Raw genomic sequence first — 27,784 nt, 5'->3', positions numbered from 1 at the left:
TTTTTCTTTAATTCCTTTTTATAAATTAGAATGGTACATTATGCATGCAATACCGCATTAGGTTTTCATCTTCCACAGAAAAAAAAAATATCAACACAAACATCCCTTAAAAGTCCAGATGAAGCTGCTTGGAAAAGGGTGGTTGGAGAAGCCACAGCATGAAGCGATGTACACAGTTTGCGGTTGCATAGTACAGTACATGAAGTTCCTCATTTTAAAACAGCATGCCGTTTTGTATTGCACATTACTGAAACTTTGTATACTGGACCTTGCTGTTGTTCCAAGTGGTTCATCATTGTCTCATTTCAGCACATGTATACAGCAAATAGCATTTCTCAAAGACATTATGTACATTTATTTGTTATAAAAATAATGGCCAGCAAATATTCATCTATAACTTTTCTACTGGAATAAATATTTGTTCTTTTGCTTATTTTCTTTTGTTTTACATCTTACCAAAGAAAATCTTCCTTATAAGTTCTGTATTTGTGGTTACTTTGAGATTGAATCTGTGAAAAATAAAATTAGCAGTGAGTTTCATTTTGAGACAAAAGTTTGGCAGGAGGTAAAGGTGAAACGAAAGTTAAGGAAAGCCAGGACGGGCTGTTTTTTAGAAGTCTGAGTGAGCTTTGTGTAATTTTGTTCTGATCTACTTCCACAAGTCAAAAGGGCCAAAACATCTCTCATCATTTCGGCACATTTACAAAGAGAGGGATGGTGGTACGCTGGTCTGGAAATACCTTCTGATTGTCTCAAGCAGCCCAGCTCAACATTGGTTGGTTTTATTTTGAATGGAAAATGGCTCCCTGTTCAATCAACCAATGACGTTTATGCTATGGGGCAGAATGAGACAGGTAAGCGTGCTTGTAAACAGTAGCATTGAAACACATTTTCCATTTGCAGTCTTGATGTTTCAGTCCATTATCAAACAGTGTACAACAAAGAAATGAACAGGGAATGTGGGCAAAGAAATCTACTGATTCTGGATTTAATCTGTGCCCTCATACTAGATTTACATTGTAAGAACAGTTGCTCAAAACCCGCCTTAGTTTTTTGCTTATTCTTTTGTGCTATACAAGTTTTTCACCATTATTTTCCTCCTTTCATACTGATGTATACAGAGTGATTAAGAGAAAATACATTATATCTTATTCTGTTTAAATCAATAAATTAAGAGCTGCTTTGCATCATGGGAAAACATTTGATCAGTATTTAATTATCAGGTCAGGCTTTAGGTTGGTGTCAGGGTATAAAATAAGGAGGAGTGTGGTGTTTAGCCATGATCTCCTTTGAAAGTTGCACTAATTAGGCCTCACAAATGAGGTCCCTTCAAGACATTTTGAAACTGTGTCAGGCTGAACATTTCTTGGGGATAGTCATGTATTTCTTATTATATAGGACAGAATTTGTTACACAGCGTGAATCTAAAATACGATATACTTTTAAGACATTCCTGTCCACCAGTTTCCATACAAAATGAAATACATATTATCAAGACTTGCCTGCTCGCAACCCCTGTAACATTCATATTAGACGATTCTGCATGCCACAATTTACATTAAGTGCCAATACAGGAAGTAGTGTGCCCTTTATGTAGAGATGGAAAAATCAAGGGAGTGGAGGTTGTGTAAACTCCGACTTATTATGGCAGACCAGAGTTTTTGTTCTTTCGCAAACCTACAATTAATATTTTCTTTCTTAAAAACCCTAACCACAATCCTTCCCTAACCTGAAAGGGTTTGAGGTATGGCAGTAGTTTGACATTTTGGGAAATACGCCTATTTGCTTTCTTTCTAAGAGTAAGAGGATTGATATCATTTTCATTTCAGTCTGTACAATACAAATCTACAGCCAGCAGTTAGCTCAGCTTAGCTTAGTTTAGCATAAAGACTAAGAAAGGGAAATAGTTAGCCTGGCTCTGTATGAAATATCAAAATCCACCTAGCAGCACCTCTAACGCTCCTTAATTAACACTTTACATATTGCCATTATTTAATCTGTCTGTTTACTGGACTATTTTTTGGTGAGGAGAAGTAACTTCCTGAAGACTTTCTGCTGAACCTCCTGTAACAACAAGACTTAGGACTAGGAAGTTATTGCACCCAGCTTGCCATTTGTAGACATAAGCATTTGTGCAGATTAAACAAGAAATTTTTTTTCATAATGTCTGCATTGAAAACTGAAAAATTTTGTCATAATCCAGGGTTTTGCAGAATCGTCCAATATCAATGTTTTTGCCTCGTGATGCGATTGATTTAAAGAGTAACTATACTCAGGTTGGTGGTATAAAGTACAACAGACATGAACCTTGCAGCAAAGTTTACCTTCATACAAGATATAGTGTTGAGTCGCTCTGTGACCAAGTTTCTACTAATTTATTAGAGATGTTTTAAGAAAAATGGAAATGATCCTAAAAGCAGCAGCCCCCAATCTTATCTTTTGTTCTTTTTAAATCAGTTTTTGATTTATTATTCAAATCTTTACTATTTTGCTAGAACTCTGTATAGATCTCAAGTAAAAAAAAATCATTATATCTCATTATCTTTAAGGGAATGGATCCTCTTTTGAGCCAGTATTTCTTTTCTGAGCATTTTGTTAAGAGGTTCATTCACTGTTTGTAAGGCACCAAGCTTATCTGGTGCTGCCGCGGTCACTACTGTACATCGTTTTGTCAGAAGGGAAGGCGTCTAAAAGTTAAAAGTAGCTCCAATATTTGTCTAAACATGCCAAAGAAAACTCTTCAGACAAATATAGTCAATTATATACTGTACGTATCTGATATCAGACAGCACATATGGAAAACAATCACTTGTTTCACTGTGATTTATTTTCCTGAAAGAATAAATTTCCCCGGCAGTGTGTTTTTGGTGTGTCGTTGACTGACGGCAGAATTTGAAGAAACAAACTTGGCTGACTAGAAAAGAAATTGATCAATTGGAGGATTGAATAGTCAAATAAAGTTAAGTTTAATGAAAAAATAAATAAATAATGTAGATAGAAATTTTTATGTTAATTTACTTTAAGAATTTTTTGATTTCTAATCTTATCAGTTAGTTTGTCAGGTTTGGTCCTCCATACAGGTACAGAAAATACCATCATTAGATTTTTTGCGAATTGCAACATTTTGTGGCATTAGAAAGTATCACTGTAGTCTAGTAGAAGCAAACTGACAAGCTTTCTGAACTGATAATAAACTTGTATATCATTATACCTTATGTTGTCCATCTTCTCACCTATTAGGTTCATCGAGGGCACAACCAAGACACACTGCCAGGAGAACACATGAATCAGAAGACACACTTTAGTCAGTTTTTGTCTTTCCACAAAGATCTCCCTGTCAACACCTGGAAGCCTTGACTCAAATTGACAAACTGTTCAGATAACAACTCGCCATAATTACTATATCTCTGTTACGCTAAGGTAACAACTTAACTATCTCATTATTTCAACATAAACAAATGGTGCTTACTTTCTCCTGATGCCTCTTTCTCTCAAAAGGTGAGAGGAATGACTTTGTGGACAGTGAAAGTATGAAGAACATTATCCTCTGATAGTGTTCTTTTCAATAAATTAGCCATTTAGCCAAATGTATTATTAATTTAAAGCCTGTTTTCAGGCTTCTTTCTGGCTAGCTAGAACTGTTCATTCCCTGGAGATAGTTAAGTTGTTACCACAACATTTTAAAAGAATAAGATATGTACAGTACATTATGATAATGATAACAAGATTTAAAATCATGATTGGCAACTACAGCAGCTCTGTGCTTCCATACAAAGCACCATTATATTATCTCAATTTTTTGTGAGGGCAGGGGTTGGAGTTGTATCACTGTTAGACAGCTGTTTCAGTGCACTTTCTACCTTAAAACATAATTAATAGAAGCTGTTATCATGATGGTGGCTCCACTTTTCAGTCATGCAATTCACTGAAACTCTTAAAAACTTTACATAAACCAATACTTAAATGTTTTCTGTTAGCCGTTTCAGCATATTGAGTTACAAACCTCAAGGATCCAGAGACATGTGAAATTTGGGCCATCTTTTTCTTTTCTATTTTTCTTCTTTTTTTTGGAGAAAGGTGCCCTATAGTTCTACAAACATCAACTTGATTACAGTAGGGTTCTATTTTACTTTTGGAGGGAACATGCTCTGCAGTCAGGACAACATGCCAGCTACACAGAGAATGAACGTGATGCAACTTATCCTGCCATGTCACATTTTTAATGCTTTAATCCCCTAAAACTACAGGAAGGAACTTCGATGGCCATGAACCAATGGCAAGACTTAACCAACATTTGTACCTTTGTTTTTAACGCTATACAACGCTTTGATTTCAATGCTAATAAATGCAAAACAACCTGTAGTTTCAGCATAAGATGCTCTTTGAGGTCTATCAAACAGAAAGACTGTTCCCAATCCTATTCTTCACACCGAAAATATTAGACTAAACATCCCAAACTGCTCTAAAGGTTCTCACAGCATTGGTTTTTATGCTGGTCCACATGTCGACAACATCAAATGGCATCTCAAGTAGTATTTTGCTATTGTATTTCACTATACTATCTGACAGACTGTCACAGATATTGCCTTCTCTAACTCTCTAAGTCCTAGATGTTAAAAACAGAGCAGTATTGCCTTCTCCTACAGTGTAACTGAGATCTGATCCCAGCACCATCAGAATCTGCTCCACTTATGACGGTGAGGGTCTTCACCCAAATGAAATCCTAAAGCTATGCTACAGAAAAGCTGGCCTTGCTCAAAGTGACTTTCAAATAGCAAAATAGTTTGGGAATGTGAAGCACCAGTTTTCAAAACTAGCAGCCAGATATCATCTGCACTCCCCCACACAAACCCACCACCTACCGCCTATCCACACAATCAGGTGATTTAGAAAATTGGACCTCCGTATCTACATCTCATCATGGGAGAATCCAGAATGCTAGGTACAAAATATCAATGAAGTGGATGCGGAGGTTGATCATCTATCAGCATGCAATTAGCTAAATGGTGAGAGGATTTATACATGGTCCAGGGTAGGGGTCAGCAGCCTTCAGCAGTCTGTGTGCAGTGGACTTCCGTCCGACCTGGTGCGGCGTCCCAGGCACTTAGAAGCCCACACACCATCACCATCTGACCACTGCCCATAATTAGCTTGCTGACACTAGCAACAAGCACAATCTGCGCTGCACGGGTGCTGAGCAGACGTACAATCCCAAAAGGTCCCAGAAACATAAGTTAAAATAATTAATGTTACAGCATTAGTTAATGTTGGCTTCCAGAACCTCTCGACTACTCGCGCAGTTGATTGACGGGGGTTTGCCCTGGTTGCTTAAAAACAAAATTTTTGTTGGACTTTTTAAGTGAAAAATAGCCAAGTAGACAAAACAAATTAACACAAACCGTAACAAAAGGGTACAATTTGGGACCGTTTTGGCTCTGTTGCAGCGTTTATTTTGGGTGGAACCTGGGCCGTTTGGGCCACGGTGATGATAGAAGAGGCTCAGAGCCGGTGTCGGGAGTCATGGCTGTAGCTGCCCGGTGAACTGCGATTGCGATGTGGCTTGTATGCATCCTGATAGGGGTCCTGGTAGTCCTGGTAGGGGTCCTGCTGCTCCCGGCTATGCTGTGAGCCAGAGGACATGCGGTTGCGTCCCTTGTGCGCCCGCTCGTTGTGGTAATTTTCGTCTGCTGTCATCAGGTTGCGCCGTTCGTTCGGGGTAGAATGGTCTCCCGTGTGGTTGCTCTGCCGCATTCTTTGGCTCTGCTAATCATATGAACATACCAAGGACACAGGTAAGTACAGGGGAAAAGCTGCACCATTGTCTAACCATTATTCCAAATATACTGCAGAATCAGGAGGTTTGACAGGTCCCTAAGGGTTTGAATGAAAGGGAGACTTGATTCCTGTTATCCTGGCATTGTCTCTTACTTTTATTATCTCCTCACACACAGTATGGGCAACTCTACAGATAAATAGTAAACTAAACCCTGGGGCTAGTGGATGTGTACCTGCAGTCCAGAGATGCTGGTGGGGTACGGGGTGAGGGTGGTGGGGCCCAGGTTGCGTCCCAACAGGGGGTTTAGGGGGGTCGCCATCGAGGTATGGGTTGCTTTCCAGTAGGCCTCGAGGTATTCAGCGAGATGCTCACAGGCGTCCTCCAGCTGGTTCTCATCCAGGATGATGTCAAACATTTCCTGTTAGCAGCAGATGGTCAGAGGCAGGAAACCAGGTATGAAGCTAATGATTAAAATGAGATGAAACATAGATGATCTCCACACTGACACCGTAGGTCTGTGCGTAGAATGGTATCGTATGATATTACTATTATACGTGAAATTAGTGAAAATATATGTCAATATAGAGAAAATAAAATTAAATCCAAAAATATATTTTTTAAAAATTCATTTTGGTTTAAAAATATGTCTGAATCTCATTTGAACATAGGAGACATTTTTAATTTACATTTTTAAACAAAAAAATAGGACGCCATTAGCCAGTATAATAGCCACTTACTGGAGGGCACTGGGCCAATTTGTCAGCTGCCACAAGCTGCACATTCAGGTGTTTGCTCTGAGACTTCCCTCTGGACTTGACTAGCCTCTGCAGAACCTGGATGGCAGAGTAGTAGAGTACATGATGTTCCAGTTACACTGAACCAAATGTATCGCAGCTTTGGGTGCACCTGCTCCAAAACTGAAGGGGAATTAATATTCTAAAAACTATAAATGGTGGGTATTTACTTGAATCCAGTATCAAACTATAAATAAACGAATAAAACCACATTTCAAATAATAATAAACATTTGTTTTTTTTAAGGCTTTCCTTTTGATGTCTGCACATGTTTGGGAGGTGGGGATTTGGACACGTGACCTCAGTATCCTGCTTTTACAGGTGATATTGCTGCTTCCTGATCAGTTTGTGGACTGGTCAGTTTTCCTGGTCAGCTGTAGCAAAGCGAGCAGTTTGCATGCGAGGAGGGTGCAGTGTGTAAATCAAGTGTGAAAGTCACCTGACCAGGATATGACTGCCTTTAAACGAGGGGCACCGTTTCAATCAGAATTTGATGCTGCATCTTTTCTGATCTGTGGTCGCACTCTTGTGTGAGCACATCAGATTATTCACCCTCCACACCCAGACTAACTAGACTGGACATTGTTATAGCCCTAGTGTAGAGTGCGGCAGACGTTCTCTTCCATGCAAAGGTGCCACTGTGCAGATTACTTGGTGCAGATTTAAAGTCTCCACTGACTCCACACGCTACATTAAAAAGCCTTGCATGTTAATCAGTGGCTTTAAAGTTTTACAGTATTTCATGCTGGTTTAAATATCAACCTAACATAAAGACTGTTACCTTTAACATGTCTAGGTGTTCTTGTTGTTTGTCTCCACCAACTGAATGACTCAGTGGGAAACCTTCTATTGGGCTTGTCACAGAGAGTTAAATTGATGTTATTGCTTTGAGATGTGTTTTTCACATTTGGCTATGTTCACCCAACTCTCCTTACCTTCGGCGAGGAGACTTTAACATGAACAATGATGGGGGCCAGGGAGGTCTTGAGGAGCTGGGCTGGGTGGTTGATGGTGTCGGCGTCTAGTACCACCAGCTGCAGGGAGCGAGCCAACTCAAAGATCCTCTCAATCTCACTCTGCACCTCAGCTGATGATACAATAAAAAAATACACAACATACATTTAGACATTTGCACAGTTCTGCTTTGTTTTTATCATCTTTGCTAATCAATCTTTTTATAGTAATAATGGATCAAAAAAATACCTGAATGTGAAAGAGAGACAATCCTGCAAAAAATTATCATACCGTTCTGCAACTCCGCTCAGCTCTAAACAGCATTTTAGCATGTTGCATGGAGCACTTAGCGCCAGATATTTCCCTTAGGAGTTGGTGAAGGCTAACAAATCAGCCATATCACCATTCAATTTTGATAACATGTCAGTGTTCACAGCTTGTTTCTGCTGCCCCCAAGTGGCTAAAAGAATTAGCTTACACAGGTTTAAACATTCTGTAGTTGAGCCTCTACGTAATAAAGTAGTTATGATTTCTTTTTAAAATGGACTTATATGAAAATAAACAGAGCACGGTGGAACACGCAGAGTCTTCTTACCTAAACTGGAGCGAGTGTTGGATCTTTCAATGATGGCCCTCTTACTGGGGTTGTTGAGAACAGACCTCTTTGCTAATGATATATCTGCTGTGACTCGTGTGATAGATATCCTATTAAAAAAAAGAACATTTTAAAAACATGAAAACAGGTTCACTTAGATGAATTAGATCCTCGGTAATGTGATTTGTATTGTTCATTTATTGGACATACATTTTGTCTGGATAATGTGAAGCATGCTGACAAATAGGCCAGTAGTGTTGAGGATATCCTTGTGGTTGTCCAACCTTTCTTGAAGTATTGGTTGCATAATAACTTTTATCTTCATGCTGAATAAATACTTTATAGTCTCTTGCTGTTTTCTAAAACTATGCTATTTAAAAAATATTTTTGCACATTCATCAAAGGCCACTATGTTTATTTCAATGGCAGGATGTTAGAGCTTATTCACTACATGCAACATAACAGTTCTCAAAACCTCACAACAGAAGAAGTGTGACCTGTAATTTATGGAGCGGTGAATGTAATTTAAACTAGCGAAAATGCAGTGATGAGATGAATCATTCAGCCAACTTTAGTCCAAAACCAGCGGTTACCAAAATGTGACCAAACTATCAAACACACGGTCATTACTTGGCACGATAAATATTTGGCTTACCTGCCGTCAAATCTGTGCTTGAGGAAGTCAAACAGTGCTTTCTGCATCATGTCGGTCACCTGCATAGAAAAAGGGAAGAGTTCATTATATATATTGATATTATATATATGGATATTTACGTGACAATGTTAGAATTGTTATTTATGATTTTACAATCCCATTTCTATTCAGCTGTGGCACATGTATAGTGTTATTGCAACATATCTTGGCCAGATGGCTCCTTTTTATCTCAACACAGTTAAAAAAGGTTAAATAAGTAGAACAACTTGTGGCCTTTATATCCAGCTGTTAACATGAATCTCAACCCTGGTTCTTTCTGAGTGTAGTCCGCTGTTTTCCTCTAATGATTAAATTAAACTGTTTGATTGAAGATTTGTAATTGCAATAGATGAGTTTAAATGTGTTTGTCTATGTGTCAGGAGTGTGATAGACTGATAATCTGCCCACAGTGTTTTTCCTGCTTCCTGCCCAGTGCATGCTGGGATAGGCTCCGTAATGACCCTAAATATGAATAAGCCCCCATCCATCAGGCAAATGCAGGAGAACAAGACAGATGGCATTTCTTCTGCTGCTAAAAAACCACAACATATGATGCCTTATCTGAGTGAAAAGACAGTTGAATAAATTAAAGAATAACTCTTCTTCTAGAGTAACTTTACTGTCGTCTGTATACTTCCAAGTGTTTTTGTAGTTAGGATTTTTTCTTTTATTATAGCACCACATTTTGCTCCTAATATTGTGTGCATTCCTTGGTACAAAATAAATTTACAAAATGCAATGGAAGTAATGACAGTTAATGCTCTTTACAGAAATCAGCTCAAATCTGCCAATTACACAACATATTTTCATCTGACCTCTTAAGTCTCCTTGTTAGTCTGGCTGCAATCTGGATGTTACGTGGGCGATGACACACTCACAATTAACTGCACCAACAGCGAGCTATTTTGGGAGAAAGACGTACAGGACTCATCTCCTTTCTGTACTCTTGTCCTTCTTGTGCTGGTAAACATCACATGTAATGATCTCTGGAGGGGGGTTAGACTGTCATTCTGTAACATCAGTGCTATTTATGCTGTTTGAACAAAGGCCCGTAATCACTGAAAAAATTAAAAGGATATTTTAGGACATTTTACTGCGCACCTCATAACCCTTGAGGGAGGGTCCCACCAGCACTACAGGCCTCATGGAGGGAACCACATCATATGGGGGGACGTGCTCCGTCTGTTAACACAAACACATTCATTCAGCAGCAGTTGACTTATAACAAACAAGACAATGGATCAAAGTAACTCCATTGCTCCACAAAAAACACATAGAGCACACAGCAGTAGTGGACTGTTGAGTCAGCTGACTTTGAATTCCAATCAGATGTGTTAAATGGTTTATTGCTATGTTGAGGCATGTAGCAAATAATAATGTACCCTGATATAACTTGTCAAAATGTAATAAATACACAAAATGGGATAAATTAATGTTTTGCTGTAATTATTTCCTGCAAAATGTTGTTGTTAAACCTTTTCCTGATAATGTAGGTCATTATTACATATTGTAAATTGTTCATTGTTGTCGTAAGCAATCACGACATCTTTTGGCAAGTAACTTCATTAAAATATTTAAATGAACATGTTATTACATAGCCTACATGATTTATCATTTGCTACATGGGTGGATGGTTATGATGGCTACACTGATGTTACTAACCAATTAACACAATACCAGACCAAGTATCACAATAGCACGAGGGCACTGCACCATGCCAAAGTGGTAATACTAGATATATAATGTAGTTATGTGAACCTATTAATTTAAAGATGCAGAGCTGACAAACAAAATGAAGAATTACTACTCCATTCCTATAGTATTACTGATGCAAATATAATATATTTCTTTGTAATTTATAACATTATTACCTGTCAGCTTAAAAAACACACTGGCAAAGGATTTGATTCTTATAACTGAATATCTACTTGTGAAATTGAGTCACTACTGGATACAAAATGCTGAAATAATCCCACAGAACTTTTACTTTTCTAGCGGTCTTTGTCTAGCTATCTAGATGAGTTTTTCCTCTTGAAAACTTGATTTTAAGTATATTTTAGGATTCAGACAATTCAGAAAGAAAGAGTTCAAAACACACACACACACACACACACACACACACACATATATATATATATATATATATATATATTTTTTTTTTTTGTTTGTTTGTTTGTTTGTTTGTTTTTAGCCCCCCCCAAAAAAAGTTAAGAAAGAAAGTTCATTCTTGACCTTGGAAACAGTAGTCTGACCAAAATAATAATAAAATAAAAAAACATAAATCACCTTAACTAAAGACCAACTGCTTGCCTTTTCCGGTTCTGTGGGAGTTTGCTCAGTTATCATGGAGATAACTCAGTGTACTGAGGGGTGAATGAATTGCACATCACTTGCAAGCGCTATATGCCCCATCTCAAGGTCCGATTCACAAAAGATATTGCGCTAATGATATTACAGAGCAAACACCCCCATAAAGTTTTGCAGCAGAGTCAAATTTGCCCTTTTTTGCAACTGCTAAATGTTTATCTGCAATTTTCTGTAGTGGTCTCAGTAATATTTGTTCTTAAAGCGTACTTAAGTAGCATATCAAATGAAGTAGTTAAGCAACATTTGTGTGAAAACATTTTATAAATGCAGCTGCAAGAACATTCCACTCATATTTTTAAATGTTTGATTTCAAAGGGAACATATTCGAATTACTAAAAACTGTTCTGATCATCTATTAATTCCATTTGTGCTTTTATTCGTATCTTTCTGCGAGATGTCTCTTATTTTTCGATGACTCTGTATTTAGTATTTCAGAGTGTGATGCTTTAACTGTGCACTCCTCCCTCGTGCATTTGTGTGCATATAATGTTCTCTGATGCACTATTGCTTCGCCTGGCTACAATCAGCGCTGCCTTGATCACTGGAAAGTCTGGGTGTGACACCTCTTGTAAATGCACTTCAGTCAGCACAAACTCTCTAAATATGCTAATATTTTCACCTGAAATGCATATGGCTATTAGCCCTGGCTCATTTGTATAGAAATGGGCCAATTTTTCACCAAATGTATGCATATTACCTCATTTAAATATGTGTATATAGCACTGAAACACCAAGACTCTATTTGCTTGGCACCATTTGCAGGTGCTTTGAGTTTCTTTTTGTCTTATTTGTGCAGGTTTAGTGGCTGTAAAAGCCGTTTTGTTAATTGGCCCAAGTGAACTATATCTCCATGACAATTTTTTTGGTCTAAAGTTGTTCTATTAATTTTTTTAATGTGCAAATGTCTAAAAGTTTTTGTACTTAAATTATTAATTAATTAGGGTAGAGTCAAAAATGTTCAGGTCTGAATGAATCTGGAATTTTGGTATCAAAATTTGACCAATTTCAGCAAATGTTTTTATTTTTTCTCTTGACCTTTCTGCCTGAATCTGAATCAAACCACATAAATTCAGATGAATGTTTTTAAAGTGAAATATTTCTAGGCTCTACGTTGGTGTTTGAGTTTCAACATTCAGTATTTAGTTGTGGTTGCATTTCACAATTAGGTATTCAGTTGTTTTCTTTCCTTCCATAGAGCCTGAGGTTCATGTTCTAAGAACACTGATTCTTCTAAAGTGAAAATAATCCATTTTGATTTTAATGACTCTATGGCCTTTTCTCTTCTAGCCCAATCCTAAGGACACATTTTAGTCTCACTGCTGGAAAGGCTCAAAGAATAGCATACATTTCCATAAAGTCGCCTTTTCTGCCCAGCAGTCGTTAGACCCTCGTATATTTAAGAGGAATAGATCCACATTTTGGGAAACTGGCTTTTTGCAGATAATTAGATTACAAGATCTCTCATGTCTATACGCTAAATATCAAGCTACAGCCAAACTAGCTATCCTGGCTCTGTCCAAAGCTAAAAAATCTATCTACCACCAAACCAGATATGACATGTTGATTAGTGAGCTGTGGTAAGCGGATTTCTATTGACAAAGACAGGCTAGCTGTTTCCCCCTATTTCCAGTGCTAAGCTAAGCTAACAAGCTGTTGGCTGTAATTTCACACTTAACATACAGACCCAAGACGCGACTCTCAGCAAGCACAGAAAACGCAAATTTCCCAAAAACTTTCAACTATTCCTGTAATATTGTCCTTTAGTCATGATGTATCTTCGACACTTTGGCTGAAAACCACCAAAAACACCATCTAATATGATGAATGTATAAAACAAGCTCCCCAAAAAACTTTATCAAAAGTACTAAGATCAAAAGCATCTACAGTACTTTGGCATCACAGGAATGGTGATGAGCTGGCACTGTATACTTCAGTAGGGCTGAAGTATTATGTGCCCTAGGATGTGATATGAGGTTGTAACTTCCTGTCAGTGCTACTAGTTCCTGTCATTTTATGATGACAAAAACAGGAGTCTAGTGGATGGTAAATGAGTAGGTTTTACCGTCACCAACTTACCACTTTCTGTTTCTGTTTTCCTGTAGGAGGGGAGAGAAGACAGTGACAGGGTCGTCAGTAGCTGCTGCTAGGGGAGGCGTCACCATAATATCTCAGAAACAAAAACTTCAAACATGCTTCACATAAGCAACTTTTCGTCATAATACACAGCAAAGGAAACCTATAAAGGATAACCGGCAACATACACATAGTATTTCTATTGTCCTAAGGTTATATTCACAAAGTCACATGAATGCAGTTCAGGGGGGGTTCATAGTCTTGTCGTTGGGTTCACACTGTGGTAAGCCCCAGTCTCAGAGCGCCTGCAGTCCTCAACTGGAGGAAGAGGAGGATCATGGGAAAATGTACCAACAACTCTACGCAGTGAACTTATGCTCTATGCAGAGACATGGGAAGGCTTTAGAATCTTATTCTTTCTATGTTGTTGCGGTTCAGGAAGCTTGGCACTAAGCTGGCAGCTGGCTATTAACAGCCCTCTCCCCCTGTCCGATGTCCTCACCTGCCGAGGATATGAGAGGGCGGATAGAGGCAGATACCTCATCCTCTACACTGGAAGAAGAGTTCCCTCCAGACTTACTGGAAAAGACAAAAGGGGATAAAGAAAGACAGAAACATACCACGGTATTAATGTTGAATATGAAAGAAAAAGTAACAAAATAAAACTGCCTAAGCTTAAACTGATCAGTCACTGCAGAGGAGAGGTGCAAAACATAGTGTTGTAGGTTACACATCACAAAAGTTAGGAGGGGGGGGGGGGGGCATATGGTGTGTTGGAGTCGTGCCAGATTGAACGTGAACCATGAACTGAAAAATGGTCATGTAATTGGTGATTACATCTTCCACTTGGCCTCACAAATTAGTAAGGTTGTCAACACAGGCAGGACAGGCAGCAAATCCAACTGATGTCACAAGCAGTCCATGGCTATAGAAGTTAGTAATATTCAGTAGTACTGACAACATCTGAAGGCCTTCAGTTTATAATTATAGTCATTCCTTTCTGTGCTTTTTTCTGATTTCCTGTGCACAAAGTATTAGATTAAAAGAATACAGCAAGAACAAGGAAAACTGTAAAGTACAAAAAGTAAAGCAATGTTGTTTCCAACATCTCTGGAAGGCAGCATATCTCACATAGACCTACTGTTCAGTGAAAACGTAGTCCTGGTTAATGGGGTTCAAATGTCGCCCCTTGCCTGTGAGGCTTGGTGACAAAAAGCCACAGAAGCCAGGCTAGTGAGTGAAGCGCTGAGGCACTCCAGTCTAGTAAGATCAGTATTAAACTCTACAAGAAGTGCATGTGAGTTAATGTACAAACTCTGCATGACAGAAACTTCAAGACACATTACACACACAAGGAGACTAGGAGGCTGATAGGGCCGCTAATTGCAGTTATTGAAACCGTTTCAGTGGCACAGTCAGCATGAGACGAATTGATGGGAGTAGTCATGAGCAGAGTAGAATTTCAAATTTGAGAGCTTATTAGCCTTTTTAGGAAGGTGTTACTGGACATAATGTATGCTGCTGCATCTGATTAAATAATTGTATTTGCTGTATCAGTCTAACTCAGGTCTGCTCAGGAGCTTTGTGGATTTTATGTGTCTTTGAGAACATAACAGAGCCTCCATTGTGTTTGTTCTGCATCAAAATGTGTAAAAGTGACAATGAACACATTTTTGTGCTATGTTCTCTCTTTAATAATACTAATCCCTTCAGTGATGGTCTTAAAGGCTTTTTCATTGAGGGTTAGGATCAGGCAGCTAGCCTGCTCCTTTCAGTGATTTGAATTTTATCTGATGGTCATTCTGCACATATAAAACTGTCTTAAATAGCTTAAGTGCCTTTTATAGTTTGCACCATATTCCCAAATATTTAAAAGAATAATGAACAGGCATTACATACAATCTAATACTAATTTAAATGTTGTGTGACTATTTGGTGCTTAGTTTATGAGAGAAACAGTGAGAAAGAGTGTTTTTCTGTTACTTACCCTTGGACTCGTCCTCTCTTTTGCTCCTGCTGGAGCCGGATGTTCTCGAGCTTCAGAGGGCTGGGGATGAAGCCGATCTCACAGCCCTCCTTCACTAACCGACCGATCCACCAGTCATTGTTGAACTTCTGGGGACGATAACATAAAGGAGGGCATTTTTGTATAAAAAACATTCACATGGCAGTTTATACAGTAGGTGACATGTTTAATTAACGCACCTCTTTTATGTGGAGGAAATCCTTGGCGTCAAAGGAGATGGCGGTGGCTGGTACAGGAACATCCTCATCCAGTGCGCCACAATAGCTGACGTTGGTCCTTACAGCAAACGCCACAGGTTTAGTCTGGAGGATGGAAACACAAACACATATGAACTTATATAGAATATTTATTGGCCAGTTCTCATTAATTTTCCAGACTTTGAGGACTGCAAATCCAATATGGCCAATGGCAAAACCAGTTTGTTTATGTGTATATAAACATATGAGCAGATGAATTTGGCTAAGTAGTGTCACGGGTTGGCTCACCTTGGCTCTCTCCAGTTGAACGGTAGCCTGCTGCTCCCTCTCCTGACGGCTCTGTCCCGGTCCTTGGCTCTGGCTTGGGCTCTGGCTCTGGACCTGGGCCTGCACCTCCCGCTCCTCCTCCAGAGAGACATCTGAGTCTGATGGTCTGCTAGTATATGAATCAGCTGAGCCCTGCAAACAGAAATCACACAGTATTTTACTGGAACTGCATAGATGGGATACAAACTCACATTGTAAGGGGTTCTGATCCTTTCCAGCAACATTCTCTGATCTGCTTCCATCTTCGGCTACTGGCAATGTAGCTTTGAATATTTTGAGATCTTGGGGGGGGGGGTTATTCACCACCGAAATGTGAAACAATGGGAAAACATCTCAAAACAGAGACCATACTCGGGTGCTACAGCCCTGCTAAAGGCTAGAGTTGTCCAGTCAGTACAGTACGCAAAGGTGCATTTACAGAAAAGACAAAAAAGCACCTCATAGAGACATGTGATGACGTTGACATGTTATAAAGTAGGATGTACTGTTGCGTCATCCCAGTGACAGACTGTAAAATATCAGACCTGCAAAGCACAATGAGGTCTACTCATTTAAAAACTTTTATGGGACAGCCGACTGTTTTGGGGTTCACACCAACTAGCATTGGGAGTGCCCAGTCCAGAGTGGTGGCTTGGCACTTTGAATGCAGTACAGGTAAAATGGATAATACAGAAAAGAGCGGTCTGCCAGGAGCATCTCATACAAAGTGGAATTCCATTCTAGCGCCATCAGCAGTTTGTACGAGCACACAGGGCCAAACAATTCTGGATAGTGCCAAATTTGACCGCTGTGATTTCTGCATATTTTGGACCAGGAGTTTGATGTTTCTTTGACTTGCCTGCATTGATCATGAAACATGACACTGACAAGCACAGTGCAGTCGATCCACGCCTTGTGAACATTTTCTACACTACTATATTATCACAGAGTGCGGCAACATCAATGTCCTAATATGGAAGACAAGGACAATGAAAAAAATTAATGACAAAAAATAAAACTAATTATGGTAAGCCTAAATTATGAGATACTAAGTCACTGAGAAATAAAGTCACAATTAAGATAGAGTAAGTCAAAACTTTTACTCGGTATCTCCCCGTCTGACTTACTGTGCTATCAGAGCAAAAGCGAAGCAAGTGTTCGGGGCGGTGAGTTTACATACAAAGTCTATGCAAACACACGCAAGTTGAAAATTTCCAACTCGAGCAAATTTTCGCAGGTTCTGATCGCCTTCTCACATTTTGTGTGAACACTTGCAGCGAATGTACTCACACAAGGAAAGCGTTGCGAGGATTAAATTCGCGTTTGGTCTGAAAGCACCATTTGGCACAATAAAAATGAAAAGAAATCAGTCAAAATTACTTACTATGTTTTTATGTATTTTTTTCTTTTCTTGGCAGAAACTGACTTCCATAGGTTAATTCACAGACCTTGCTCTGAAGTACAACCACCATAACTGTGAATGAAAACTGCTGACGAAACAAAGCCAAATAAGGTGAATTATCATCGACGAACATAGCCAATCACTCTGTTCACTTAATTTGTGTTTTACTTTAGCTGGTCACATGATACAGGCCTTGCTAGTGACTGTATAAACACTGAAAAATGATTTGATTTGATGGCTTCTGACTATAACTCCTGGGCTTCTTAAGTCAGTCATCAACTGTGTTCTCTACTATTAGAGCTTGGTTACACCAAATAACAACACGGTCAACAACACACTAAATAATGAGATGGCAAACTGTAGTCTCGACTGAATAAAGGGCACTAAGAAGTCATGATGTTTAGCATGAACAACATTACAGGAGTAAGAATAGCAGAATGACTCATCGGTGTTCTGAAATTGGGACAAATACTGTAAAAGAACTATTTATCATTCACTTACATATCTCTCTGCATAAAGGGAAGATATAAGGGCACACATACTGGATGTGAGAAATGGTATTTTGTGTCTTGTGTTAAATTTTCTTGCATACTGTCGGGGATTTTTATCACTTCAGTGCCTTGAACATGCTGGACTTGCAGTAGTTCATCCTGCCCCACAGCGAGAATTCCAGTAATGCAATGTATTTTTTTTTTTTTTTTGCAGGGATGTGACTGGACCAAGTGCTTCCTTCTGCTGTGTTAATCTAAACAATCAGCCACTAATGATGATTCAATTAAGGAAGACCATTAGTCTCGAGAAGATCAATCAAGCTAGTCTCCACAGCTAAGCACTTTTCGGGGATTTTTTTGTTTTTTTTTAAACAAGCTAGCAGTAGCAAGGCCTTACTTCAGCACACTCCCCGTCTGGATGGTGTGCATCCAATCACAAAGTGGCACATTTAGGCTTAACTTCAATGGTTTCTTAATTATAGAAAATATTAAACTCACTTGGGTCTTACTGGATCTGGGTCTTGAAATAACGAATACATCACTAATGTTTCTGCTGAGCTACTGATGACTTATTAGGGTGTTTTCATTAAAATATGCACTAGTCTGTGAAAGTTGTTGTATTTGGTCTTTTGGAGGAGCTTTGTGAAGTCTAAGAAAATTAGCCCTGATGATGCCATAGTGATGTCATCACGGTTATCTAAGCTTGGGAGATATTTTTAACAAAAGGCCTGGGTCACAAACAGAGTGTGTGTAGTTAGAAATATGGGGGCATTTACCAGACATGGAAAATTATATTGTAGGATCCAGTGTTTTTAGGGTTTAGCCCATACTAGGGACAAAAAGTGAGGGCATCTCAGTCCCCACTGCTTGTGACCGTTATTTTTTTTTTTATCTGTCTCTCACAGGTCCACCAACTTTATGGAAATGCAATACCACATTGCTGGATAAGTACTTTTAAAGTCATAATATAATTCTAAATACAACAGAGGGGGGTGTGTGGTGTAGTCTACAGTTAGTCTACAATAGTTATTTGTTCTCAAGACTGTTTCACCTCCCTTTCCAAAAATCCTTCAATCCAACACTAACAAGTCGGTCTGAGCATCATTTCATGTATCTATGTGGAAGCTTTGAGGTTGCACTGTAGCTTCTGAGCTGTTATCCAACGGAGTAGCTTCAGCATGTGACTCATCAACATCAGAATCCACTTAATGACATCACGATGCATGTTTCTCCGAGCCTATACCACACACAGTCGCAGGGTCAGACAAGAAATACCCTGATTTTTAACAAAGTGATAAATGTATAAATGTGACACATTTATTATTTGAATGTGGCCGTGTAATGTGTCAGTAACATCTTTGCATCTTCCTCTTTGAGTCAGAGGCTCGGTCCATCTCTGAGAGGTACAGAGTGAGATGAACAGTAAATGGCTCCTCCTGGCTCTGGTGGTTTCCTGACGTCCGTTCTAACAGGTTTACATGCAGATATGAGCCACATATACAGAACATACAGAACCACACGCACATACATATATAGAGAAATACATACAGAACTGAGTGAATGTCACACATCAGAAGCCATCTGCCTAATGTGCACCCTCCCTTCACACACACACACACACACACACACACCCCAACACCCCCCCCCCCCTTTCTAGCCAAGCATAGCCCACGATCACGCTACACTGTACCGTTGGTTAACCCATCAAAAGGCCTCTTATATGTGTGTGCACAGCTGATCTACTACCATCAATAAACACACATCAAGAGAGCGCAAAAGCACATTCTCACACACATCCAAACACTCACCGCCTCCGAGTCTTCAAATCCATGCAGGTACAAATTGTCATACATGGAGGTTTGATATTCCAACAAGCGCCTCTAGAAGAATGAGGAAAAAATGAGAGTGGAGGCGGAGGAGGAAGGAGGGGGCACCACAGAGAGAAAAAAAAGGATGGATGGGGGGATGACGACAATCCCTTCTCTCAACAGCAGAGAAGAATAAAAAAAAATAAATCTCCCCTCCCGTTGGATCACGCCTGGTCCTCCTGAGGCCCGTCGCTTGATGGATGCAGCTTCTCCCTGAACCCACAGTGCTGCTGGCTGTCTCACATTATAGGCTAGAGAGGCTCTCCCTGGAGGTAGCCCAATCCTGGCATTTCATTTCATCAGGCTTCCACGCACACACACACCCTCACAGACACACACATATACATATACACAACAAGCAGCAGAGGCAGCGGCGGCAGCAGCAGCAGATCCTTCCTCAATATCCAAGCCTGATGACAGGTCCAATGTGCAAGGAGCTGATTGGTTGGCTGGCAGTCTACTCAGCTTGGTTGAGCGCTCTTCTTGATTTTTTTTTTTCTAGTGCGGGGAGGTAGCGGGGATCGGGGGAGGGGGACGGAGGAGTAAAAGAAGGGAGCAGCATCCTCCATTTCCCTGTTAACACTCATCCTCACTCTGTTTGTTATTTATTCCCCTAGAGAGCATAAGCATACATTCTGATTTATACATTGTATACATGGATTTAAAAAATGTCAGTTTATTTCCACTTGAGATTTAAATCACGAGTGACATACTGTAGCTAGACTGCTAAAGTAAAAACACAGGCATCACATGCCTTGGTCTCAATAAAGCACATGTATTTATGTTTTAGGGATATTTAATCTAACTAAATGGGACACTGCATTCAGGATCGTAGCCAGGATTTCAGAAATACTGAGTCCAATTCCCCCCAGTGCACCCTACCTAAAATATTTTATTATTTGGATCTTTCTTATTAATATAAGTCAGTTTAATTTTATTTTGTTTAACTTATACTTCCCAACTTGAAAGGCTAGTGGAGAAATACTGAATCCTTCATAGTGCTGGGTATCAAACCTCTATACTTTGAGTATTGACAGCTGGTATCGAACAGTTTAGGCTTGTTTACTTATTCTTTCCTCACATATCCCCTAATCTAAATCACAATGTACTTTCAGGCTAGGTTTTATTTAGACAATGTTGTCTTTAAATGACACTGACTATATTTTGTTAAATGAAGAAAATAATAATAAAAAAGTCTAAATGTCTAAATTCCCCAAAACAGGTATTTTATAGGAATCATACCTAGTCCTAGTTCTTTATTAATTAATTTATGGTTGGCTTAAACTAGTTAAATTCCAAATACAATTCGATCAGCCTGTAAAATAACCACCATGTGACTACCAAGGTGATGTTTAAATGAATTTTCTAAAATGCAAAGATATTCAATTTACCATTATATAAAATGGAGGAGAAAAGCAGCAAATTCTCACATTTGAAAAGGAATCAGTGAATATTTTGGTACTACTATATATTATTAATATTTTGCTACTTAATCAATCAATAATCAAAATAGCTGCAGATATTGTTTTGGGAGAGTTTACTTAATTTAATCATTTCAGCTATACACATCTTCTAGTTAAAGACAGACAAGTTAAATCTTATCATCATTTCTCACAGCATATAGCACAGCATATTGAAAATGAACGTTTTCAGGTGACTAATACAGAATTCAGCCATTTAGGAAGGAGCAGAGCTGCTTACCACTCCTCAAATGCTAGAGAAAAGATTTCTTCACAGGGATTAATAAATAACTTACTTTACGGGATGATTGCATAAATGATGGCCGGAGAGCAGCCTACCTCAACACTTGCTTGACCTCTGCAGCACCAGCCGTAATGTCACAGCAGAAAACAACATGCAAGATGTAACATAATCAGCAGTGAGCAGTCTTATAGAGACCCATGTCAGAGTCTGACTAAATGATAAGCGTCAGTGCAAATAAGTACAATTCCAAATACACAGCACCATCAAACAGGCAGTCACAGCAACCACTTACATCTGCTCTGGACCACCCTGTAACCCACTAAAATTCTTTAGTACCTGGTAAAACATGCTAAAAGGAGCAATGAAGCCCTTCAAAACATGTAAGAGTATCAACACAATGAATGTTTTTCAAAGAGAGGTAACCTGGCAATAAATTTCTATATGAATTAACTACTAATGCAACATATTTTGTATGCTTTGGGCCTGTTTTGTATTTGAACAATGTGTAATATGTTTTTCTCCAGTGTTGCAGAGTGATGCTCACTTTTCAGGGAAGAATCATGCTTATTGTAGGACAAATCTTCTGTAATCTGTAACCTGTCTCCTCTTTTACTAGTACATTTCTACGTTTATATATTAATGTTCACAATACCCTCTTCCGTTGCAATACGTCTGCACAACACAAACCGGAGTAATGCACATGTAAATATCTGCCACATTGTTCCTTCTCTGCAAATAGTTGCATTATTTTTCTCAATTCTTTTATTATTCTTGCATTTGTTTATTCCATATTTATATATTTCTACATTTATTTATGTCAACTGTTTGTCTGTGTGTAGCACCTTATCGCCAAAGCAAATTCCTTGTATGTGTAAAACACTACTTGGCAATAAAGCTCCTTCTGATTCTGATTCTTTACTGGCAGAAAATTACTGCCCTCTGCCGTCGACAGCAATGTCTATCATGTCACATGTGGTTGTGTCATACACTTGCCTTCTAACACATGTCCTGGTAGAAGACTGTAATATGCTCACCTATAAATTGCTGCACAGCCCCACAAGTGGTGACAAACTCCACAGAGTGTCTTTAACCATAAACCGTGTGCACAGAAGGTTAACAAAGTGGTTTGAGTCTATAAACTTACTGGTTACGTGGCCTGTCCTTTATACTCCAATTAATATTTCTAGTGTTTTTAAAGAAGACACACACTTCTTACACTCCTCAATAAAGAACCCAGCCAAAGTGTATCAAATCTCTGTCTGTCACTTCTGTGTGACAGTTACAGTTTTCTATTTTACATCCTAGCATCCCAGGCTTTTTGTCACGATCCTGTCTGTTGGTTTAGTCTGCTCTGTACTCTGTGTTCTAGTTCTGTGTTCTCGTTTAGGTTTTGTCTGTTATAATCCCTGTGTTATAGTTGGTCGGTGTTTGTCTGTTTACATGGGTTTCCGTTATTGTCTGAAGTTGGATTCTTGTCTGTTATTTTTTAACATGTGTTCTGTCTGTGTTGGTTGTTATTTTGCCCCATGTCTGCCTGTCAAGTTTTCCGTCTGTTTTCCCAGTTATCGCTCTGCCAGCTTGTGTCTCGTTAGCCTCATGTCCCTCACCTGTGTGTCTCCTCCCAGCTCGTTAACCCTGTGTGTATATATCCTTGCTTGTTTCCCCTGAGTCTTTGTCTGGTCATTGTAGTGTTCACACTCAGTCTTGTGGTTTGGAAGAGTATTCTGTTAGAGTCTGGATTATCTGCCTTTTTGGACTTTGTCTGCACCTTTCAGTATATTCCGTAAGTGTTAATAAAATCCCAGAACTCTATCTCCTGCTCCAGTGTCTTGCGTTTGGGCTCCCTCCTGTTGCACTTCATCCAAAATCCTGACACCTTTCTTTGCATTTCAGTACCTGTCTGAGGATGAAACTGGTGGAGGTGGTGCTGCCATCAGACCTCTTCAGGCGGCTCCTCCTAGAATAAGTCCCTCGATTCACCTGTATGGAAAAAGACAATCTCAACCAGCAGAAACAGTTTTTATTGATAATACGTTTCTGAACTTTTCCTTCATGAGCATCTGTTACGTCTGTATGTCTGCTATTGTGTGAGTGAAGCATTCAATGAAGCCACATCAAGCTAATACATGATGCAAGGTGACCTTCATTCACATCCCAACACCAACAAAATACATGTAACAACCAAATATGGCTCAGACTCTGTTTTTGCTTTTATGGGTTTGTCTTGCCCACTTACTTTTCCCCTTACTTTCTTTCTTTTTCACTTCCACAAAGTCCAAATATACCAGCAGAGTTCATCTCCAGGGAGCTAAATTAATTATCTGCCAGTGATTTGCCCCATTTCTGTATAACTCTCTAGAGTTGATGACAATGTCACTGTTAAAAAGTCAGAACCTACTTCCCTGAATTTATAAAACGGGGCCATTAATCTGGGTCACCATCTCTCCTCTGTCTCTCAATTCAAGCCAAAAGCCAAGGAGAAATATGAAGGATAAAGTTAGCTTAGTCTATGAATACCCTGCTATTAATATCAGTATGATATTAATGTGATCAAATAAAATAAATAATATTTTTTATTTTCTAGCAAGGGCCATTTCTTTATATATACACATGCTGAACCTCAGCCAAAATCTACTAATTTTATAAGGCACATTATACACCTGAAACATTTAAGTCTTTTAATAAAATGTTTAATCATCCTGCTATATTAGGTATAAATTGTGGTCCACCTAGCATTATTTTATTTCAATAAAATGCTGTTGTTTTGTTTTACAACTGATGTTAGTTACTGAAGCCCACCACGGTGCTGTTGCTTTGTGGTAAGGAAGACAAGGTACAAGTGAAGTATTTCAACTGGATGAAATTAGACATGATTAAAATGCAACAAAAAATGTCTTACATGGGTTAACAGGACAACATGGTTACAATATGACTTTTAAAACACCAAGTGGAATCATATTCTGTAATTCAAGTCTGTTTTCATTGTGGATATTTCATGTTATTTCTCAGGTCGGAGCACAAGATCAATTTCTCACTGAAGAAAATCATGAAGACTAACAAACTTCTGTGCCCCTCGCAAGACTGACCCTGTTTCCAGTTACTCAATCAATAACATGATAACACTTCATAATCACAATAACATCAATTATTCCAAAAATGAAAACAAATTAACAACATGCAGAAAATATAAAGAGCCCTTCTGCATGTCAAAAAGGTCAAAACAATGAAACACCTTCTTTTTATCCTCTTGCTTCTCTAGACTGCACTAAACTGTTTCTCTGCTATAACAATGTATCATATTAATGCCCAAGAACTGTAAACAAAAATGGACTTCTTCAACCATGTACTTTTAAATATTAATAGGCCTATCTTATTAATTTAAGACTCCGCATACTTAGTAAAAATGACTCTCTGCTCTATATTTAAATCATTTAAAAAGGTGTCAAAGGTAACTTAAGTGTTCCTCATGTAATGTGTGTCCATGTTCATACAGATGGGTATTTCACAACAACTTTTTGTCTATACCTATTTATTTGTCACAGTTTTTAATGCGAAAAGGTCCATTAACCATCTCCACACTTGTAACTTCTTATAACAGTCAGGGCAAGCTGTCACAATGAGTCTGGTTTCTTTTCTGGCTAGTAGTTTTAGTAAAAGGTGTTGAAATTAAAGAAGAGAGGCTATCACCCAATACTTTCTCCTGGTGTAAAGTCGACCATATATTTGGATGTAACCTGTCCCAAACACACGGGTAAACAGTGTTTACTCGGGGGTTTTAAAATATTTTATTGTAAGCTAGGCTATCTGCCGCCGATTTGAAACTAAATAGCCAATCAGTTTTTCCAGAAACTACCTACCTGAAAGATGGGCGCTTGAATGCCCTCGCCAATCTTGTTCCGTATATAGATGTGTCGGGACATTTCGGCCAGGACATCGGTCCAGAGCGCTGGCTGCTCCGGTCCAGCCCAGCGGAGAGGTGGCGGGTTCCGGGCTGCGTGCTCCAGCTTCACGCCACACAGCAGAACATGAGCGCTCGCGAGCTGTGTGCTTTCTCAACCGTCCACCTCGAGACAGGTGTTCCGCTTGTTCCTGCTGCGCGCGCTGGGAGTCTCGTCATGCACACTGCTGCCGCTCGCGCCACTCAAAACCAGATGCGCCTGAGTGATGGACGGACTATTTTAGAAACAGGAAGGGGATGGGGGTCTTAATTTAGCCGGAGTAGTAGGCTAAATTAAGACCCCCGCCCCCTTCCTGTATCTAAAATAGTGTTATGCTCAAACCAGCAACACGCAGTAGCCTAATTAACGATTCACAGATTTATGCTACAATTTATTGTAAGCAAATGAAGAAAAAACATCCAATATTGTTGTTGTTGTCTTGTTGGTTATCTTAAGTCAGTGGTTCCCAAACGTTTTGGCTTGTGAGCCTTTAAAACGAAACAATGTCGATTTGACACCCGTTGTCAAAGGTTAAAGTCACCCAAAAAGTAAAGTTGTTATCTGAGATATTTTAGATTATTATTTAGATAATTATCCATAAATTCACAAGAACAAAAAGGCAAAGACAAGTCTAAAAGTAAATACTCTGTGTAGCTTTAGTATCCTCGTGCTGCAGTGTGTGTGCTGAGCTGCATTGTTCTTTGTCCCCTTATGTCAGATCCATCCTCATGCTTAATGTTGCCAAGTTCTTTTATTTAAAAGCTTTGTACACATCCTATTTTCCCCAGACATACTGCTTGTGAGTGTGGCCAAAGAATCATTGTTTCATCAGTCCACAACACTTTGTTCCAGCACCTTCTTTGTGTGTGTGGCTAGATGTGCTGTGGACAGTGGACTGTGAAAAATCTTCCTTTAGACCTTAGGAGTCTGGATTGCAACCAATTAATTCCCAATAAATGCTTCCCAAAGTCAGCATGCATTTCTGTGTTTGAATATAATTTCAATAGGACATGAAATACATAGCTCACAGGAGTCCAAATAAAGCAATAACAACCATACAGTATGTTTTAATTAAACAAACAAATATGTGCTGCTTTGAAAAAGTAGTGAGTAAAGAATTAGCACTTAAGCCTTGAAGGTGTCTTTATTATAGTAATTGATGTTAATGTTAGTAATGTACCAACACAATACAGCATGTTCTTTCCTTCAGGAAACTCATCTCCCATTTTGCCCAGCAGATGGCAGCATTATCAAAATTAAAGCAACTGGGAGTGTGTTAAAGTGTAAAGTGTGTTTTCACTGCTGCAGGTCTAGAGGGTGATGTTGATCCACAGACACCTGAAATGATGCATCCTATTGAAGAATACAGTGTATTTCTACCTTCAACAGCCAGGCTTCTACTATCATGTTTGGGGTTTAAACTTTCACTTTTGTTGTGTAGGAATAGTGGATTATTGATGTTTCTGATTTGTAATATTTAGACCTAAACATCAATATCCCACAATATATTGTGCAAGAGTGAAATATCATGTTGACAGACACATTTCAAATGATAAATACACACAAACTAGATCATTGAAAATACCCCTGAAGCATGTAAATAATCAACCGGCTGTGTTGGCAAATACATATGTTGATATAAAGCATTTACATTTAACCTGGTGCACTGCTGTCCATCATGTGATTTTATGTGAAATACCACCACTGTATTAAACTCAGGTATGGTGGAGTTTGTTTCAGACTTACCACTGGCATCTACAGAAGCCAAGAGTGGATATGGCTGCAATCGTGTTTTCATTATCTCAAGATGTCCTGCTGCTCATATTTTGGCATATTTAACTATGAATTGTGATTTGCCTTTTGGGTTGTAGGAACTTGAGAGTATAGCTGAAACAATTAGTCATTTAATATATTAGTTAATTCTAAATAATTGTCAGTTGTTATGATAATTGATTAATGATTTTTAATTTTTCAAGCAAAAATACCAAGTAAATGCTTTTAACTGCCTCTCAAAAAGTAAGATTTTCAGCTTTTCTCTCTTTTTATAATTTGGACTGTTTATAACATTTTATATTTGGACTCTTGGTCAACCAAAACAAGACAATTAACTATAAAAACAAATGCAGGTCTAGAGGGTGATGTTGTATACTGTACTATAAACTATAAAAATGAATAAGTCACATTGGACATTATAGACTAAACGATTTATCAATTAATTGCAGAAATACATCCTTTCTATTTTCTCGTGATAATCATCTTGTTTTCTCAGGAAAACAACAAGACTTCTTAGATGACAAGATTATATTTCCATTCTCATTGAAATGACCCTATATTTTCTTGAGATAATTAATTGGTTATGACAAGAAAACAATTTTGTTATGCTAAGATAAAAATATACTTTACCTTCTTGGGGAACAAATTACAAGCACAATGGCGGCTCTCTGCTTCTTTAGACATTTACACTTCCTGTGGTAACCTTTGAAATATTGTCTCAAAACTAAAACAGTGGAACTATTGAATATAGGTGTGATAGCATGAAAGTTGACTCTGTGAGTTGATTAGGAGTGCTCAAACAGTGGAGTGCATCTTATTGTGGAAG

General features: G+C 38.7%; 1 protein-coding gene across 4 annotated transcripts; it reads right to left on the bottom strand.

The window, feature by feature from the left end:
* Positions 1-25,299, bottom strand: LOC119903240 (voltage-dependent L-type calcium channel subunit beta-4-like). 4 transcript variants are annotated; one of them, XM_038719467.1, is made up of 14 exons: positions 25,105-25,299; positions 23,144-23,227; positions 15,765-15,935; positions 15,459-15,581; positions 15,241-15,368; positions 13,756-13,832; positions 13,257-13,276; positions 9,915-9,995; positions 8,775-8,833; positions 8,120-8,229; positions 7,506-7,657; positions 6,514-6,609; positions 6,009-6,194; positions 1-5,763 (listed from the first exon to the last, which is right to left on the bottom strand). In XM_038719467.1, exons 1-14 carry the CDS (start codon positions 25,165-25,167, stop codon positions 5,500-5,502), a joined length of 1,614 nt encoding a protein of 537 aa, XP_038575395.1. In that variant the 5' UTR covers positions 25,168-25,299; the 3' UTR covers positions 1-5,499. The 4 variants fall into 4 exon arrangements, with proteins under 4 accessions (XP_038575395.1, XP_038575379.1, XP_038575392.1 ...); XM_038719451.1 differs by lacking the exon at positions 25,105-25,299 and having other exon boundaries at positions 23,144-23,990; XM_038719464.1 differs by lacking the exons at positions 23,144-23,227; positions 25,105-25,299 and adding an exon at positions 19,484-19,949.
* Positions 25,300-27,784: the final 2,485 nt, after the last annotated feature.

Source organism: Micropterus salmoides, unplaced genomic scaffold, assembly GCF_014851395.1.
Source record: "Micropterus salmoides isolate LMB-PRFRI ecotype aquatic unplaced genomic scaffold, ASM1485139v1 Ms_hic_scaffold_1, whole genome shotgun sequence".
Classification (NCBI taxonomy): domain Eukaryota; kingdom Metazoa; phylum Chordata; class Actinopteri; order Centrarchiformes; family Centrarchidae; genus Micropterus; species Micropterus salmoides.
This window is presented reverse-complemented; position numbering and strand designations above follow the sequence as displayed.

Excerpts from the sequence above, each read along its gene's own strand:
- LOC119903240 (XM_038719451.1), bottom strand. The coding sequence starts at position 23,347 with ATGCTTCACTCACACAATAGCAGACATACAGACGTAACAGATGCTCAT. Across the intron at positions 13,277-13,755 it reads CCCTCTCATATCCTCGGCAG|GAAAACAGAAACAGAAAGTG; the intron begins GTGAGGACATCG and ends CCCCTCCTACAG. Across the intron at positions 8,834-9,914 it reads CCTCCCTCAAGGGTTATGAG|GTGACCGACATGATGCAGAA; the intron begins GTGCGCAGTAAA and ends TTTTCTATGCAG.